We start from the raw sequence: 18,372 nt of genomic DNA, 5'->3' as shown, positions 1-18,372 counted from the left end.
GCATTCAGGCGGTCTGCAATACTTTGCCACGCTTTTTCTCTTTGCTTTATCACTGTGGCGGTGTTGCCTTTCTTCTTAATTATATCTTTTATCTCCTCGTATGCCTCCATGAGGATTTGTGCTTCCGACGGGGAAAAGTACGCGGCTCTAGTTGCCATGGTAAATCAGTTAATCTGTGATCTGTGGCGGGGTCTATTTGAGTGAGCCGTGAGCGCGCACCTATCCAGGATTGGTTTCACCTGGCTTAATGAATCCGTGTCTGCTCATCCTGGCTTGGTCTTTGTGCAACCAATTAAGCCTGGACGCACATGTTTTGGCTTCATTGAGCTCAGCTGAGTCATTTATCCCGGATGTCTTAATTCTACTTTTGTGCAACAGGCCCCAGGTTGTGACAGGGGTTTATTTTGTGGTATGTTTATGTATTGGGGTTTTTCGTAGGTTTTGGGATTGTGGCTTAGTGGGGTTTTCTAGCATAGTCTATGGCTGTCTGAATTGGTTCTCAATTAGAGGCAGGTGATTATTGTTGTCTCTGATTGGGAACCATATTTAGGCAGCCATATTCTTTGAGTGTTTTGTGGGTGATTGTTCCTGTCTCTGTGTTTGTTACAAGATAGGCTGTATAGGTTTTCGCGGTCCGTTTGTTGTTTTTGTATTGTTCGTGTTTCATCTTTATTAAAGATGTATATTATTAACCACGCTGCATTTTGGTCCGACTCTCCTTCGACGGAAGAAAACCGTAACACACCGACACATGACTAGCACAAAACATACAATCAAACAATCTCCGACAAGGACATGAGGGGAAACAGAGGGTTAAATACACAACATGTAATTGATGGGATTGGAACCAGGTGTGAAGGAAGACAAGACAAAATCAAAGGAAAATGAAAAATGGATCAGTGATGGCTAGAACACCGCACGAACAAGGAGAGGGACCGACTTCGGTGGAAGTAGTGACATCAACACACTATGTTTATGCGATCATATAGGTTATGTAGAGCATCAGGGATTGCCTCTCTCACAAATGGAAAATGCGTGAAGACATCAAAACTATGAAATAACACATAGAATCATGTAGTAACCGAAAAAGTGTTTAAACACATCAAAATATATTTTAGATTTTAGACTTGTCAAAGTAGCCCTTTGCCTTGATGACAGCTTTGCACACTCTTGGCAAAGCTTTTGAATGGTACTATATGTGAGTCCTTAGTAAGCCCTACACAAAACAATGACTGCATACCAAATGGCACCTTATTCCCTATATAGAGCACCATTTTTGACCAGAGCTCTATGGACCCTGGTCAAAAGTAGTGCATTACATAAGAAATCGGTTGCCATTTGGGACGCAAAAATCTAATCTCGAGCTTCCAACGTATCAGACAGATAGAGGGGGATGAATCAGTGCTTGGATGTCTTCATATTTCAAATGCCAAGTATGGTCTGAACTTGTCTGGCTAACACCTAACTCTCAACGTTTTCCTTTGAACGAGGCCTGTTAAGGAAAAAAAGTATGGGACGTGACATTTAGAGCCCTTGTTATTGTGAAATATGTGAAGGCTTGTAGTGCATTAGAACCTTCCAGCATTAAGCCCTTCCCAGTTTTTACGTTGTGTCATATTGGGGGTGTATAACTGCTTACACAAGAATGGCACTGGGCAGTAAGGGAATTGTGCGTTGTGATACCGAGATTGTTCCAGTTTATTTTGAGTTAAAGTTCTTGAGTCCAGCCTCTGTGGACGTTTCACACCAGGAGCATGCTGTTCAACTGTGTATTCCTGTTTACTGCCATAGCATGAGCCAAAATGCAAACCAGAGAGGAAGTGCAGTGTGTCATGGACTCCAGATTAATTTACGGTATTGAGCAGCATCCAGATCCTGTTGATCACTGCACAGAAAGGACACCTTGTCCACAAGTGGCCAGAGCTGGAGAGCAGACCTGGGTTCAAATACTATTCGACATCATTTCAAATACTTTAAGTGTGCCTGATTGAGCTGGCATGTTGCAATGGAACCAGTAGAAAAGTCCCAAATATGCAAACACCGTCCACCTGGCATTTCAGACAGGCTTTACCCAAAAGCAAACACTCAAGGTATTTGAAAGATTCAAATAGTATTTGAACCCAGGTCTGCTGGACAGGGCTAAATATATGACAGAGCTACTGTAGAAGCAACAAACAATTCATGAGAATTTTGCAGTCACTTTGTCTTTTTCCCCCCTCATTAACTCCATTCTCCTTCCTGTTTTACTTTGGGTGATTCATGGGTTTTGGGGGGTATTTTCTCGCTCGTATTGTTTTATTTCCCAGAAACTTGTAACTAGAGACCATTTCCATTTCAGGTGAAATGAAAATACCAGCTTGACTTTCATCTACAGTCACGGCCAGAGATGAGCAGGTATTTCCCTTTTCTTGCATGGCCACCCAACCCTTATAACACTGTACACACACTACATGCCTATTTCCTTGGCACTTGTCTAGTGTAGTAGTTAAGGAGGTTTATTGTACCAGTCTGTTTCGCTATAATTTCACTCATTGCCACTCATGTCATGCTAAGCATTAGTGGAATGTAATAGCTGAAGAGAAACTGCAATCAGGCAAACAATTTAACACGTGTTTCTACAAGGTTTAGATAAATTAGTACATGGAACTCCGCTGTACAGTATGTGTGACTGATAGAAGTGCCCTAAACTGGTCCCAGATCTGTTTGTGCTATCATGTGACCTCCTTTGTCACTCATTGTCATGCTGTCAATGGCAAGTTGTAGTTTGACAGTTTTCTTGAACTGCTAACCACAATGGAGTGTGCGTTGATGTCATCCTCTATCAATAAATGACGTAGGCCATAGATTCAAAACATTGCATTGCAGATTTCATTTGCCACTGTTTTCTCATAACACAAACATTTATCTGTTAGGACTGGCACTAATAACAACCCCAGCTGCCTCAGGAATTCTCTCAGTGGTCTGTGAAGGTAACTTCGCTTAGGGCCCCCAAAAGGCTAGGGCAGGCTCTGACTGAATGTGTGGGTATGGACGCAGACCCACACGCCACTTTAATTTAACTAGGCAAGTCAGTTACGAACAAATTCTTATTTACAATGACAGCCTACTGGGGAAGAGTGGGTTAACTGCCTTGTTCAAGGGCAGAACGACAGAGTTTCTTTTACCTTGTCAGCTCGGGGAGTCAATCCAACAACCTTTCGGTTACTGACCCAACGCTCTAACCACTAGGCTACCTGCAGCCCCGCATGATGAGTTCAGGTTATTTATGGCCCCCAGCCCCATCAAAGTTGCGCATCCCTGCCCTAGATGGTGATCTTGGGTCAGGTTTGTATATCTCCCACTAATGGTTATGGTTAGGATTGGGGGAGAGGAAGCTGATCCTAGATCTGTGCCTAGGGTCAATTTAATGCCATAGCCACGGAGAGAGGCACGATAGTGATTGTTTTCCTCCTGCCACTCAAACCAGGTTAATCCTAATCTCATTGGTCCTATACAACAGGACAGGGCTAGGATTCAAGTTCCTGGTGGTAAGGATCATTGGATAAAGAGGAACATAAAGAGGAACACTGACTGGAGCAGTGATTACTATGTTCATATGTTGGGCCTATAAGTAGCCTTGCACAAGCCTTGGCTAAGTGTAAAAGTAGAAATAATTTCAAATTCTTTATGTTTAGCAAACGGACCCATTTTTTTATTTAAATTTTTTTTATGGACACCCAGGGGCACACTCCAACACAGATATCATTTACAAACGAAGCATGTGTGTTTAGTGTGTCAGATAGATCAGATGTAGTAGGGATGACCAGGGCTGTTCTCTTGATAAGTACATGAATTTGATTATTTTCCTGTCCTGCTTAGCATTCAAAATGTACCAAATACTTTTGGGTGTCAGGGAAAATGTATGAAGTAAAAAGTACATTATTTTCATTTAGTGAAGTACAAGTAAAAAGTTGTCAAAAATATAAATAGTAAAGTACAGATACCCAACAAAAACTACTTAAGTAGTACTTTAAAATATTTTTGCTTCAGTACTTTACACCAATGATAATGTTTCCTACATGGTTTTATTTAAAGTATTGTTCTCAAATTGTTCCGAGAACGTTAAGAAACAACATTCTTCTGTGGAAATTCTGTGGGAATTTCAGTACTTCAACATAACATTTTACTTCAGCATAACACTGATATGTTGTTTCCATTACTTCAGGCCCTTGTACCTTCCTCGTTATTATTTGTGATTGTGCAGCATCGAATTGTAATAGATGTGATTAAATGGAGTCCCCAAATATTCTTACTGTATAGTAATTGATACCATGTCAGCATCACCACAGCTGGAGTGTATTTCTTTAATTCTCAACCTTTATGTTGCTTTTGTCAGTAAGCATGTAAAGAACATACATTTTATTAAATCACATGAAGGACAAAACACTTACTGTACAGAAAAAGATTAGACTATACATGTACATCAGTTCACAGTCTGGGTAAACAATATGAAAAGGATTAGAGGTTGTCTCCCACAATGCTTTGATTCCAATTTCAAGTTTCAGTTGGTGGGGAGAAACGGCAGAAATTTCCAGTTGACAGCAGTCGAATGTTTATGACCTTTGATCACATGGTTGTTGTAAAGGTCATGTAGTCGCAAGTCTGACATATTTTATACCCATAATGCAACACACTTCTGCAAGAGAAAGACATGATGGCTCTGTTGCTGGCCATGCTTTTTTTCCAACCAATTAGGTGACTGCATTACCTTTTTCTCTGACCAATCACATGAGCGCATTGCCTTTTCTTCCGACCAATCAGGTGAGGTGTTGTCATTCTGCGCCCATAACCTAACATAGCAGGCATAAAAGATACACCTGAAAATAGATTCCCTACATCAGGGCTATTCAACTGGCGGCCTGTGAGCCAGATCCGGACTGTTTTTTTTTATTATTTAGACTGGCCTTTTGATCAATTCTCAACATCAATAAATTATCTGCAAAAATATTCCAGCTACACAATCTGACGTTGAATGCCAAAATAAAAAGGACTATGGTGGTTGTCTATAGCAGTGGTGCCCAAACTGCTGGAAGGGGGTCCCAAGTGAAACATTTTGGGAACCCTGGTCTATAGTGTAGTTTCTAGAGTTTTGGGGGGTTTCTACAACCTACGTAGCATGTTGATTATTTTGTCTTTATCTGAATTTGGCTCTAGTATTGTAACGGTTTAAGCGACAAAATATTATGACCCCATTTCTGAAAGCTACGACTCTCAGGAACAAGTATGTGTCTCTCTGATGCTGTCAAGCACTTGTTAGAAGTGAGAGTGACCAAAACATACAACTAATGACTGAGGGAAATGCATTTAAAGCATACTTCCTTCAGTCATTACCTGATTTGATATGTCTTTGTGTTATTTAGTGAAATGCTTCGTTTTCAGATGATTTTAAAATGACCTAATTACTTTTAAGAAGCTTTTAACTGGTGAGCGAGCGTTGCGCCTTTGCTTTTTCTATGATGAGCTAATGTTTTGGTTGCACCTCGACTCACGTTGATTGAACGCCCTCCACTTCTTAACTAATTACTTTTAGCAACATTTAATTTTAAGAAAAGTTATTTATTGGGGTGTTGCTTTTTTATAGAGTTCTTCCGATGAATAACCGCCTGTGGGAAATGCCCAGCCCCCCTGCAATTAACCTTTTATACATCTGGCATCTGTATACACTGAACAAAAATATAAACGCAACATGTAAAGTGTCAGTCCCATGTTTCATGAGCTGAAATAAAATATCCCAGAAACTTTCCATAAGCGCATAAAGCTTATTTCTCTCAAATTTTGTGCACAAATTTGTTTACATCCGTGTTAGTGAGTATTTCTCCTTTGCCAAGATTGTCCATCCACCTTGTGTTGGGGACAATATAAGGCCACTCTAAAATCTGCAGTTTTGTCACACAACACAAATGCCACAGATGCCTCAAGTTTTGAGGGAGCGTGCAATTAGCATGCTGACTGCAGGAATGTCCAACAGAGCTGTTGCCATATAATTGAATAATAATTTCTCTACTATAATCTGTCTCCAATGTCATTTTAGAGAATTTGGCAGTACGTCCAACCAGCCTCACAACTGCAGACCATGTGTAACCATGCCAGCCCAGGACCTCCACATCTGACTTTTTCACCTTCAGGATAATAGTCTGAGACCATCCACCCGGACAGCTGATGAAACTGTGGGTTTGACTAACCGAAGAATTTCTGCACAAACTGTTATAAATCGTCTCAGCGAAACTCATCTGCATGCTTGTCATCCTCACCAGGGCCTTGACCTTACTGCAGTTCGGCGCCGTAACCAACTTCATTGGGCAAATGTGTGTGTATGGCGTTGTGTGGGTGAGCGGTTTGCTGATGTCAACGTTATGAACAGAGTGCCCCATGGTGGGGTTATGGTATGGACAGGCATAAGCTACGGACAACAAAGACAATTGCATTTTATCAATGGCAATTTGAATGCACAGAGATACCGTGACGAGATCCTGTGACCCATTGTCGTGCATTTCATCCTCCGCCCTCACTTCATGTTTCAGCATGATAATGCACAGCCCCATGTCACAAGGATCTGTACTCAATTCATGGAAGTTGAAAATGCCCCACGTCTTCCATGGCCTGTATACTGTTGTGAATGAGCCTATATTACCTGAATATGACTCCTCTAGTCCCCAGAATATACTCTGGTAATACTCAAACCAGAAAGAACAAGAAGAAGTGGAAGAAGGTCAGGAAGTAGCCTCAACCACAAGCAGCGAGAGAGCAGCAGTGTGGACTGTATGCAGCTTTTCCTCTACTGGAGGGAGGAGGTTCATCTTGGCAACACCCCCTTCAACTCAAGCCCTGGGTGTGAGCTGGTAGAGTTGCCTGATGGCACGTGGGCCATGAAGCAGATGATATGACGGATTGTCATTACCTACGAAGAAACCAATGTGTTACCTGACTCTGTGTAGACATTTAAAGGAGACAGTGTGTTATGTAACTTTGCTTAAATGTTATGTGTAAGGGGAGGATGTATTGTGTGGCTGTAGTCAAATGAGGCATGGGCTTGAGCAAAAAGTGCATAAAACCCAGGGGTGAAAGTAAGGCAGTGTGGTCTGGCATGGCGTCCCGGTAAAACATGAGCCTATCACAACAATGAAAACAAAATGTCAAGAAACCTCTATGCTATTACATCATTATCTATCATTACTGTATGTCAGAGGCATGAAACACTTGCAAATGGACTTGAAAACAGGTGGTATACCCTATGCAAAATGTGATGTGGTTCGACAAGAACACTGACATTTTGCTAAGGCAGAGATGAGTGGCCGAAACCGAGACATGTGCGGACAGCAGTGGGGTCATTCATTTTGTCCTAATGACAATCGCCAAATGTTATTACACGTTTTGTTGTTTGTGTAACAGACGTCTCTTTCCATTCACCACTTTGTCTGGAGGCTTCAAATACAATGCTTTCGAAAAGTTTTCAGACCCCTTAACTTTTTCCTCATTTTTTTTACGTCACAGCCCTATTCTAAATTTTAAAAAATGTAAATCCTCATCAATCTACAAACAATACCCGATAATGACAAAGCAAAAACTGGGTTTTTAGAAATGTTTGCAAATGTATTCAAAATAACACAGAAATACCTTTTTACATAAGTATTCACACCCTTTGCTATGAGATTCTAAATGGAGCTCAGGTGCATCCTGTTTCCATTGATCATCCTTGAGATGTTTCTACAACTTGATTGGAGTCCACTTGTGGTAAATTCAAATGATTGGACATGATTTGGAAATGCACACACCTGTAAGGTCCCACAGTTGACAGTGCATGTCAGAGCAAAAACCAAGCCATGAGGTCAAATTAATTTTCCGTAGAGCTCAGAGACAGGATTGTGTTGAGGCACAGAAGGGTACCAAAACAATTCTTAAGCATTGAAGGTCCCCAAGAACACAGTGGCCTTGATCATTTTTCTCCCCAATTTTGATCTTGTCTCATCGCTGCAATTCCCCAACGGGCTCTGGAAATGAAGGTCGAGTCATGCATCCTCTGAAATATGACCTGCCAAACCGTGCTTCTTAACACCTGCCCGCTTAACTCAGAAGCCAGCTACAGAGGAAACACCATTGAACTGATGACCTAATTACTGGAGTCAGCCTGCAGGCTCCTGGCGTGCCACAAGGAGTCGCTAGAGCACGATGAGCCATGTAAAGCCCCACCCGGCCAAACCCTCCCCTAACACGGACAACACTGGGCCAATTGTGCGATGCCCTTTTAGACTCCCAGTCACAACTGGTTGTGACACAGCCTGGGAACAAACCCAGGTCTGTAGTGACGCCTCAATCACTGTGATGCAGTGCCTTAGACCGCTGCACCACTCAGGAGGCCCGGCCTCCATAATTCTTAAATGGAAGAAGTTTGGAACTACCAAGATTTATCCTTAGAGCTAGCTGCCGGCCAAACTGAGAAATCGTGGGAGAAGGGCCTTCGTCAGGGAGGCGACCAAGGACAGAGCTCCAGAGATCCTCTGTGGAGATGGGAGAAACTTCCAGAAGGACAACCATCTCTGCAACACTCCACCAATCCCGCCTTTATGGTAGAGTGGCCAGATGGAAGCCACTCTTCAGTAAAAGCACATGACAGCCTGCTTGGGGTTTGCCAAAAGTCACCTAAAGGACTCAGACCATGACAAACATTCTCTGGTCTGATGAAACCAAGGTTGAACTCTTTGGCCTTAATGCCAAGCATCATGGTGAAGCATGGTGGTGGCAGTATCATGCTGTGGGGATGTTTTTCAGCAGCAGGGACTGGGAGACTAGTCAGGAGCAAGGGAAAGATGAACGCAGCAAAGTACAGAGAGATCCTTGATGAAAACCTGCTCCAGAACACTCAGCCCCAGTCTGAGGTCCTAAAGTTCACCTTCCAACAGGACAATGACCCTAAGGGCACAGCCAAGACAACACAGGAGTGGCTTTGGGACAAGCGTCTGAATATCCTTGAGTGGCCCAGCCAGAGCCCGGACTTGAACCCAATCGAACATCTCTGGAGAGACCTGAAAATAGCTGTGCAAATTATTTTCCTGCATTGCATTATTCATCAGGAAGTGCTCTATAAATGTGCTCTGAAAATGAGCCATGATGTGGATACAGCCACTAAAGTGGTAAACTTCATAAGAGCAAAATCTTTAAACCACTGGCAGTTTGTCTCACTGTTGGAAGAGAAAGACTCAAGTCATGCAGAACTCCCCTACCTCACAAACGTGAGATGGCTGAATTTGGGGTAGGTGCTTAAAAGGGTGTGGGACCTGAAGTCGGAGAGTTTTTGCAAATAAAAGGAAAATATGTGGATTTCCCTCAACTGCAAGATAAAGAATGGTTGGCCTGATTTGCCTTCACTGTGGACATCATGACCCTCAAGAATGAACTGAATTCCACACTACAAGGGAAGGGCCTTTTGCACATCAGATGTACAGCTTGTCAAAGCCTTCAAGGGAAAATTATTCCTCCTGACCCGCCAAATAGAAGCCAACAATCTCACCCACCTTCCGAATCTACTAATCTGTTCCCTATCAGATGACCAGCGGGAGAAGTATACATCGTTGCTGCGTGCTTTGAACGGTGAGTTTTCTCGTCAATTTGATGATTTCAAAGTGTTGGAAAATGGCATGCTGTTGGTTTCCTCTCCTTTCACCTTCAATGTGGATAACGCTCCCACTGACCTGAAACTTGAGCTTATCGATCTTCAGTCTGATGCAGTGATTGGAGAACTATTCAAAACAATGTCACTGACGAGGTTCTATGCATCTCTTGATGAACAAAACTTTCCAAAGATTAGGAGTCATGCTCCGAAAATGTTTTGTACTGTTTGGGTCAACCTATGTATGTGAACAGACATTTTTCAGTGATGAACTATAACAATTCAAGGCACAGATCATCTTTTACCGACTCTCACCTCTCAGCAATCCTGTGCATAGCGACGTCAGAAACTATACCTGACTTCACTGCTCTAGTCAATGCCCATCAGAGACTTCACTCCTCACACTGATTGAGTAGTTTAAATGTAATGTTGAGCTCTCTCTCTTTCTTTTCCGTACAGTACACCCACATCAGTGAAGGCTGGTGGAAGGAGCTATAGGAGGACTGGCTCATTGTAATGGACTGGAATTACTATCAGTAATTTGTGGGTTTTGGGGGGGTATTTCAGATGAAACGGAAATATTGGCTTGATTTTCATTTACAGTCACTGTTTCTCTTGTCTTTGCATGTTGAGTCTTAACACAATACAGCTTGCTTCTTTCCCCTATTACTGTATTTACGGGGGTGTATTGCAGCCTTGGTACCAGTCTGTTTAGCTATAATTTCACTCATTGCCACTCCTGTCATGCTAAATATTAGTGGAATGTAATAGCTGAACAGAGACTGGATTATTTTGGTTATGCTTTAACAAGGTTTAGATAAATTAGTACATGGAACTCTGCTCTACAGTATGTTTGAATGATAGAAGTGCTCTAGCCTGGTCCCAGATTTGTTTGTGCTATCATGTGAACTCCTTTGCCACTAATTGGCATGCTGTCAATGGCAAATTGTAGTCTGACAGTTTTCTTGAACTGCTAACTGCAATGGAGTGCCTGCCGGTTGAGGACATACTCTATCAATAAAAGGTGTAGGTCATAGATTCAAAACATTGCATTGCAGATGTTTTTATTTAGACTTCTCTTGGCACCATTTTCTCATAACACAAACAGTCATCCGCTAGGACTTGCCCTAATGCCAACTCCAGCTCTCAGTGGTCTGTGAAGGTAACAGAAGGGAGTGAAATATCACTGCATGCTTGTGTTGCTGGAGAGTGAGAATTTTCACTAAGCCTGTTTTGTGCAAACATCCAACTTCTTGTACTCGAATGCTTGCACAAACAGACTTGGCTTTGTTTTTATCAACTGTTCTTAAGTTAAATTAATGTTATTTATGCAGAGTATAAACTGTTGTGTTATCATTCTAGCCAGTCAAACAGTCTCCCTCTTTTTAAGTAATGTTGAGAGAAAGTGTTTCTGTTTTCCTATTTTTACTGCACTATTTGTCATTAGGTTCTATAATTTTTCCCAAAAGGCACCCTATTCCCTTTATGGTGTACTACTTTTGACCAGAGCCCTATTGGTCTTGGTCAGAAGGAGTGCACTATAAAGGGAATAGGGTTCAATTTGGGATGCATTTTGGGACGCAACCTTATGTATGTCTGTCTGCTGAGTCTTCTAAATAAAGTGAGCCTCAAGTCCCCATTCTCTAACCTGCACCTAAAACCCTACTGACAAGTCATATGCAATTAATAAACATGTATGACATCAATTTCCTGTGCATGTTGGTGTTGAGGGATTTTTGCCCTCAGTTCAAATCTTGTTTCCCCTGGGAAGCCAAGTAGATAGCATGATATACTACCATATTATCTCAAGGACAAGGTAAGATGGACAAAGTCCTTTGAGCTTGACACATTTGTATTGTTTATTGAAAACAGAGGAATACTTCAGTCATTGGTATGTAATAGGATGCTGGAATACCTGTCATTCTTATGTAATATCAGAAATGCATATTGAGTTTTTTTTTTCAGTGATATAGCTCTACATATCACTGACTAAATGGAACAGTATATCACTTTACACAAGTGCATTCAGCCACTCACAGGCTCTCACATAACACAATAAAATACTCAGAGAATGATGAATAAAGCATAGAGTACAGCATATTTACATACAGGCCTTTGGTACAATATTGGTTTAAATAACTAGCTGGTCAAAGTTTTCTGGTTGAAATTATTCTGTTGGTGGATCTGCCTTGCGGTAAATTACAGCACCAGTCCAATGAACAAGAGACATCCTGGCTCGTTTGGTGACATTATGATAGCGCATGAGAAAATCATCATTTCCAATCAAGTAAATCAACGGATTGATTGCGCTATTCAGGCAAGCCAGGCCGCGGCTGATTTGATGAGCAACATAGATGTCATCGAAGCTTGCTTTGCAAGTGCCTTCCATTTTCAAAATCCTTATCTTCAAATTGAGATTTCTCAAAACATGGTATGGGATAAAGCAAATTGAGAATAACACAGTCAAGATGATGACTAGTTTTAGACACCTCTGTTTCAATAAAGTATTGACGTTGGCTTTGGTGGCAAGGACCACTACTATATGTCCATAGCAAGCAAGAATGACGAGCAATGGTATAACGAATCCGGTAACAGTCCAGCCAATGCTATACGGCAGGTAATCCTTGATAAGGTGGTCGGCTGTCGAGTCATAGCACGCATCTGAGGAATTTGGTGCTGTCTTGTCAAAGAACATATCGGGAAGTATCTGAATAAAAACCAAAATCCAGACAAGAAAACTTATTGCCACCGAGTGGCGAGTGTTGATTCTTCCCATCACGTTCATTGGGTGCACAATACCAAGGTATCGATAAATACTGATGCATGTCAGGAACCCGATACTGCCGTAGAGATTCAAATTGAAACAGAATCTGGTGATCTTGCAGAATGTTTGTCCAAATATCCATTTACTGTTTAGCGCGTAATAGACAACCAAAAATGGTAATGTAAATAGGTATAGCAAGTCCGCTATTCCAAGGTTGAGAATAAATATGTTCATACTTCCAATTTTCTTCCAGCGTGTAAAAACAGTTTTTAACCCACAGAAGTTTGCAAATGTTCCGATGACAAACACCAGCACGAACACCGCTGGCAAAAATCTGTGCGTAAAAGACCGGTTAATTTCTGTACATGTGGTAATGTTGAGAACGTGCGCGTCGTGGTCCTCTGACATTTTCATCTTCGTTCTTTTCAATCAGAGTGAAGTCAAGACACAATCTATTTTTCGTATTGCAGAAGAATATCAATCGATGACGCTCAGAAGTTAATGAGATCAAACTTGGACATGGACACTCTTCAAAAATCGTAGCCGTACACAAACATGCTGCGCATGACGACCTAATGTGAAACTAAAAGTGTTTACACCCATTTCCTTAGATATAAGGATAATTCCATTCGTTTACAGGAGGTAATGTGATACTGTATTCGAAAGGTAAATTAACAGAGTTATAGTATCCTGCAATTATTACTGCAAATCAAGATATGAGTAACAACCCACTGGGCACACACTGGTTGAGTCAGCATTGTTTCAATGGTCAACCTATTGTGATGTGAAATATATTTTTTTTAAGTAATCACCAGTAGATTACTGTTTTCATCTCATTTCAACCAGCGTTGTAAACATTGCAATTAGGGAAAACTTAAACTTAAGTACAATGACTTAACCTGACTAACAGGCTGTTACATTAACATAATCATCAGAACTATCTATACATTGGAATTGAGTCAAAAATTCCATGTAGAAATGTAACAAATATTTTTCATCCTTTGTACTGAGTGTACAAAACACTAAGAATGACATATACTGACCAGGTGAAAGCTATGGGCAGTTATTGATGTCACGTGTTAAATCCACTTCAATCAGTTTAGATGAAGGGGGGGAGACACTTAAAGAAGGATTTTTAAGCCTTGAGACAATTGAGACATAGATTGTGTATGTATGCCATTTGGAGGGTGAATGGGCAAGACAAGATTTAAGTGCCTTTGGAATGGGTATGGTAGTAGATGCCAGGCACACCGGTTTGTATCAAGAACTGCAACGCTGCTGTGTTTTTCTCTCTCCACAGTTTCCTGTGTGTACCAAGAATGGTCCACCACCCAAAGGACGTCCAGCCAACTTGACACAATTGTGGGAAGCATTGGAGTCAACATGGGCCAGCATTCCTGTTGAACGCTTTCGATACCTTGTAGAGTTTATGCTCCGACAAATTGAGGGCAAAAGGAGGGGGTGCAACTCAATATTAGGAAGTTTTGTGGAATTTCATATTTGAATAAACATATTTCATTTGACCTTGTTTCAATGTTGATAGTAAAATGTTATTTTTTAATCAATGTCATTGTTTCAATGTCATGCCATCAACCTAAATAAAGAGGTATATTGACTTAAAATATGGAACCACAGTCCAACAACTCTTGCCTGAACAGTGACTCCTACTGATAATGATGTGGAATAATGCACTTCAGTAAGAACAAGCCTACCATACAGATGCCTACCACTATGTAACCTGCTTAGCTTTGGAAACCCCCTGCAGCTAGTACAGCTGAGCTATCATGTAACCATATTTAGACATTGATGAGGATCCATACAAAAAAAAATTGTAGACTACCTGAATCACGTTGAATAGTTGACAGTAACTCCTCTAACTTTTCTTACACAAGTTGTATGCGAAAGTCAATTCGAAGTGAAGTTGTGTTTATGTAGGCCACATTTACATCTGATTTGCCCAAAGGACACCCTTATGTCAAAGTGTGGCTATGTATCATTCATCCATGGTTGATTGGAGCTTTGGACATTTAGATGTCGTTATCATTAGCCCTATAAATAGGATGCCAAATTCATGATATTAATAATAAACTTTTACCTTTGGATATTTTCTTTTATATGAAGGACGGTTGGTTGATTTCAAATGTAACCTACAAGTTAATAATTCACATTAGATTCACGTCTCCATCTCAACCAAAAAATCAAATAGGACTAAATCCAATCAAACTTCATTTGAAGTGCATTTAAAGTTTTATTTGATTTAGTGCTGTTCTTTAACAGATTTTTGGTTGCGATAGAGACGTGAATCCAACATATCAGTCATTCATTTGCAGACAAACTGGATATTGAATGAACGCAACCAAATCAACACTTGAGGGAGATGAAATCTTCAGTTTGGATGGTATATACTGTATATATTATGAATAACACATATAAAAGACAATATCCAAAGGTAAAAGTGTATTGCTAATATCACGAATTTGGTATCCCATTTATAGGGCTAATGTTACTACTTCTAAACTTCCGAAGATCCAATCAACAATGGGATGAATGAAAGTACACCTAGCTTCATGCTGAAATTATTGTCCTTTGGGCAAATCAGATGTCAATGTAGCCCGCATAAACCAAACCTCACTCCGAATGTACGTTCACTTTCACATACAGCTTGTGTAAGAAACGTTAGAGGAGTGACTTTTCACTATTCAATGTTATTTTGGTAGTCTATGCAAATGAGTATGTTCAACATTTAAATGTGTTGACATGATAGCTCAGCTGAAATGAACGCAGCGTGTTTCCAAAGCTATGCAGGGTACATAGGGGTATGCATCTAGATGTTAGACGTGTTCTCACTGAAGTGCATTACCCCTCATATACCAGTAGTCACTGTTCAGGCAGGAATTGTTGAACTGTGGCTTCACATTTTATTTAAATATTCCCTTTATTTAGGTTGATGGCCTGATGTTGAAACAATTACAATGAATCAAACATGCCTTTTTACTATCAACATTGAAACGAAGTCAAATCAAATATGTCTAATCAAATATGAAATTAATTTCAATCACAGAGCATTCGGAAAATATTCAAACCCGTTCCCTTTTTTCAAATGTTGTTACGTTACAGCCTTATTATAAAATGTATCAAATAAATGTTGTTCCTCAGAAATCTACACATAATACCCCCATCCCCTCTCTCCACTGGGATTCTCTGCCTCTAACCCTGTTGCAAGGGCTGAGTCACTGGCTTACTGGTGCTCTGCCATGCCGTCCCTGGGAGGGGTGCGTCACTTGAGTGGGTTGATGTGTCGGAGGGCTAGGGCCAGGGCCAGTCTGTTATATCTGGAGTATTTCTCCTGTCTTATCCGGTGTCCTGTGTGAATTTAAGTATGCTCTCTAACTCTCTCTCTTTCTCTCTTTCTTTCTTTCTCTCTCTCGGACCATGCCCTAGGACCATGCCTCGGGACTATCTGGCCTGATGACTCCTTGCTGTCCCCAGTCCACCTGGCCATGCTGCTGCTCCAGTTTCAACTGTTCTGCCTGCGGCTATGGAATCCTGATCTGTTCTCTGGACGTGCTACCTGTCCCAGGCCTGCTGTTTTCAACTCTCTAGAAACGGCAGGAGCGGTAGAGATACTCTCAATGATCGGCTATGAAAAGTCAACTGACATTTACTCCTGAGGTGCTGACCTGTTGCACCCTTGACATCCACTGTGATTATTATTATTTGACCCTACTGGTCATTTATGAACATTTGAACATATTGGCAATGTTCTATTAATCTCCACCTGGCACAGCCAGAAGAGGACTGGCCACCCCTCATAGCCTGGTTCCTCTCTAGGTGTCTTCCTAGGTTCTGGCCTTTCTAGGGAGTTTTTCCTAGCCACCGTGCTTCTACACCTGCATTGCAGGGTTTCTGTACATCACTTTGAGATATCAGCTGATGTACGCAGGGCTATATAAATACATTTGATTGATTGATGACAAAGCAAAAACAGGTTTTAGACATTTTTGCTAATTTATAAAAAACTCTAAAACAGAAATACCTTATTTAAATAAGTATTCAGACCCTTTGCTATGAGACTCAAAATAGAACTCTGCATCCTGCATCCTGCTTCCATTGTTCATCCTTGAGATGTTTCTACAACTTAATTGGAATCCACCTGTGGTAAATTCAATTGATTGGACATGATTTGGAAAGGCACACACCTGTCTATATAAGGTCCCACAGTTGACAGTGCATGTCAGAGCAAAAACCAAGCCATGGGGTCAAAGGAATTGTCCATAGAGCTCTGAGACAGGATTGTGTCGAGCCACAGATTTGGGGATGGGTACCAAAAAATGTCTGCAGCATTGAAGGTCCCCAAGAACACAGTGGTGTGGCAGAATAATCAGAATTTGCTCGGTAACATAGATCATTAAGATGTCTTATCTGCATAATATGCTTATATGATTGAACTGTTGAACTCTTGTTATTAGAATGTATCCATTCAGACCTCAGATGGGCCTCAGTCACCTGGGGCCCAGAAATGGGAGAAGTCAGGCTTCTCTATCACATGTCCCTGTTGCTATACATAATATCAGAAAGAGAAGAGGACAGAAGGATACATTGTCTTCATATGTGGATATGTATCTTTACCTATTACAAACCATGTAAAGGGATGGTGTGATTAATAGGGAACCAATTACTTGTCTCCACAATATCTGTGCCCAGTCACTCCCTCCTTCGGCTTTGGGGGAGATACGTTCTGAGACAGGATGTGTGGGGTAGTGTCTGGAACCATTGTACATCATCTCTGATGTTGCACCTATCCTGGGATTGTGTATGACTTAGATGCTCACTCTCCTCTGTGAGCTCGTCTAGGCGTGTGGTCAAGGACATGGGTTTTACTTGAGATAGGGGTATCTGGAGTTGACAATTGATTTATGCCATAGAATGAGTTGGTGTTTATGTACTATGAAGTACCAGGGATGTCATCTGAGCCTTGGGCCAAACTCTGTACAATAAGAACAGTCTTCATAGCATATGCTATCTGACTGGGAGATACTCCTTTCTCAATTATCGAGTCTCACCTTGTGACCCATTCCACACACCTGTTGTTTGCTATGTAGACAATTTTTTTATTTTACCTTTATTTTACTAGGCAAGTCAGTTAATAAGAACAAATTCTTATTTTCAATGACGGGCCTAGGAACAATGGGTTAACTGCATGTTCAGTGGCAGAACAACAGATTTGTACCTTGTCAGCTCGTGGATTCAAACTTGCAACCTTTCGGTTACTAGTCCAACACTCTAACCACTAGGCTACCCTGCCGCCCCCGGTGTATCTTTGCTATAAAAAGGTATTTGTATCCTTTGTGTCAGGGCTCTCAACAAATCATCTGAGTGTGGTTCATCAACCAGCCATCGCTATTGCTCTCACTAATAAAGTTTCAGTTTAAGTATAACTCTGACTTGTGTGATAAGTTTGTCTCTCCTCATTTGATAACACAGAAATTAACCACTACAGTGGCCTCCATCATTCTTAAATGGAAGAAGTTTGGAACCACCAAGAGGCTTCCTAGAACTGGCCGCCTGGCCAAATTGAGCAATCGGGGCAGAAGTGACTTGGTCAGGGAGGTGACCAAGTGTCACGTTCAAATCAAAATCAAATCAAATCAAATCAAATGTATTTGTCACATACACATGGTTAGCAGATGTTAATGCGAGTGTAGCGAAATGCTTGTGCTTCTTGTTCCGACAATGCAGTAATAACGAACAAGTAATCTAACTAACAATTCCAAAAAACGACTTATACACAGTGTAAGGGGATAAAGAATATGTACATAAGGATATATGAATGAGTGATGGACCTTTATTTCCTTTGTTTTGTCGTTATTTAGTATGGTCAGGGCGTGAGCTGGGGTGGTCGGTCTATGTTTGTTTTTCTATGATTTTGGGATTTCTATGTTTCGGCTTAGCATGGTTCTCAATC

At 41.1% G+C, this 18,372-nt stretch overlaps 1 protein-coding gene across 1 annotated transcript; it reads right to left on the bottom strand.

Moving 5' to 3' along the window:
- Positions 1-11,483: 11,483 nt before the first annotated feature.
- LOC109898046 (P2Y purinoceptor 1) lies at positions 11,484-13,179 on the bottom strand. The gene has a single exon (XM_020492842.2). It carries the CDS (start codon positions 12,819-12,821, stop codon positions 11,811-11,813), a length of 1,011 nt encoding a protein of 336 aa, XP_020348431.1. The 5' UTR covers positions 12,822-13,179; the 3' UTR covers positions 11,484-11,810.
- Positions 13,180-18,372: the final 5,193 nt, after the last annotated feature.

Source organism: Oncorhynchus kisutch, linkage group LG1, assembly GCF_002021735.2.
Source record: "Oncorhynchus kisutch isolate 150728-3 linkage group LG1, Okis_V2, whole genome shotgun sequence".
Lineage (NCBI taxonomy): Eukaryota > Metazoa > Chordata > Actinopteri > Salmoniformes > Salmonidae > Oncorhynchus > Oncorhynchus kisutch.
Note: the sequence above shows the minus strand (reverse complement) of the source record. Positions and strands in the feature narration are given on the sequence as shown.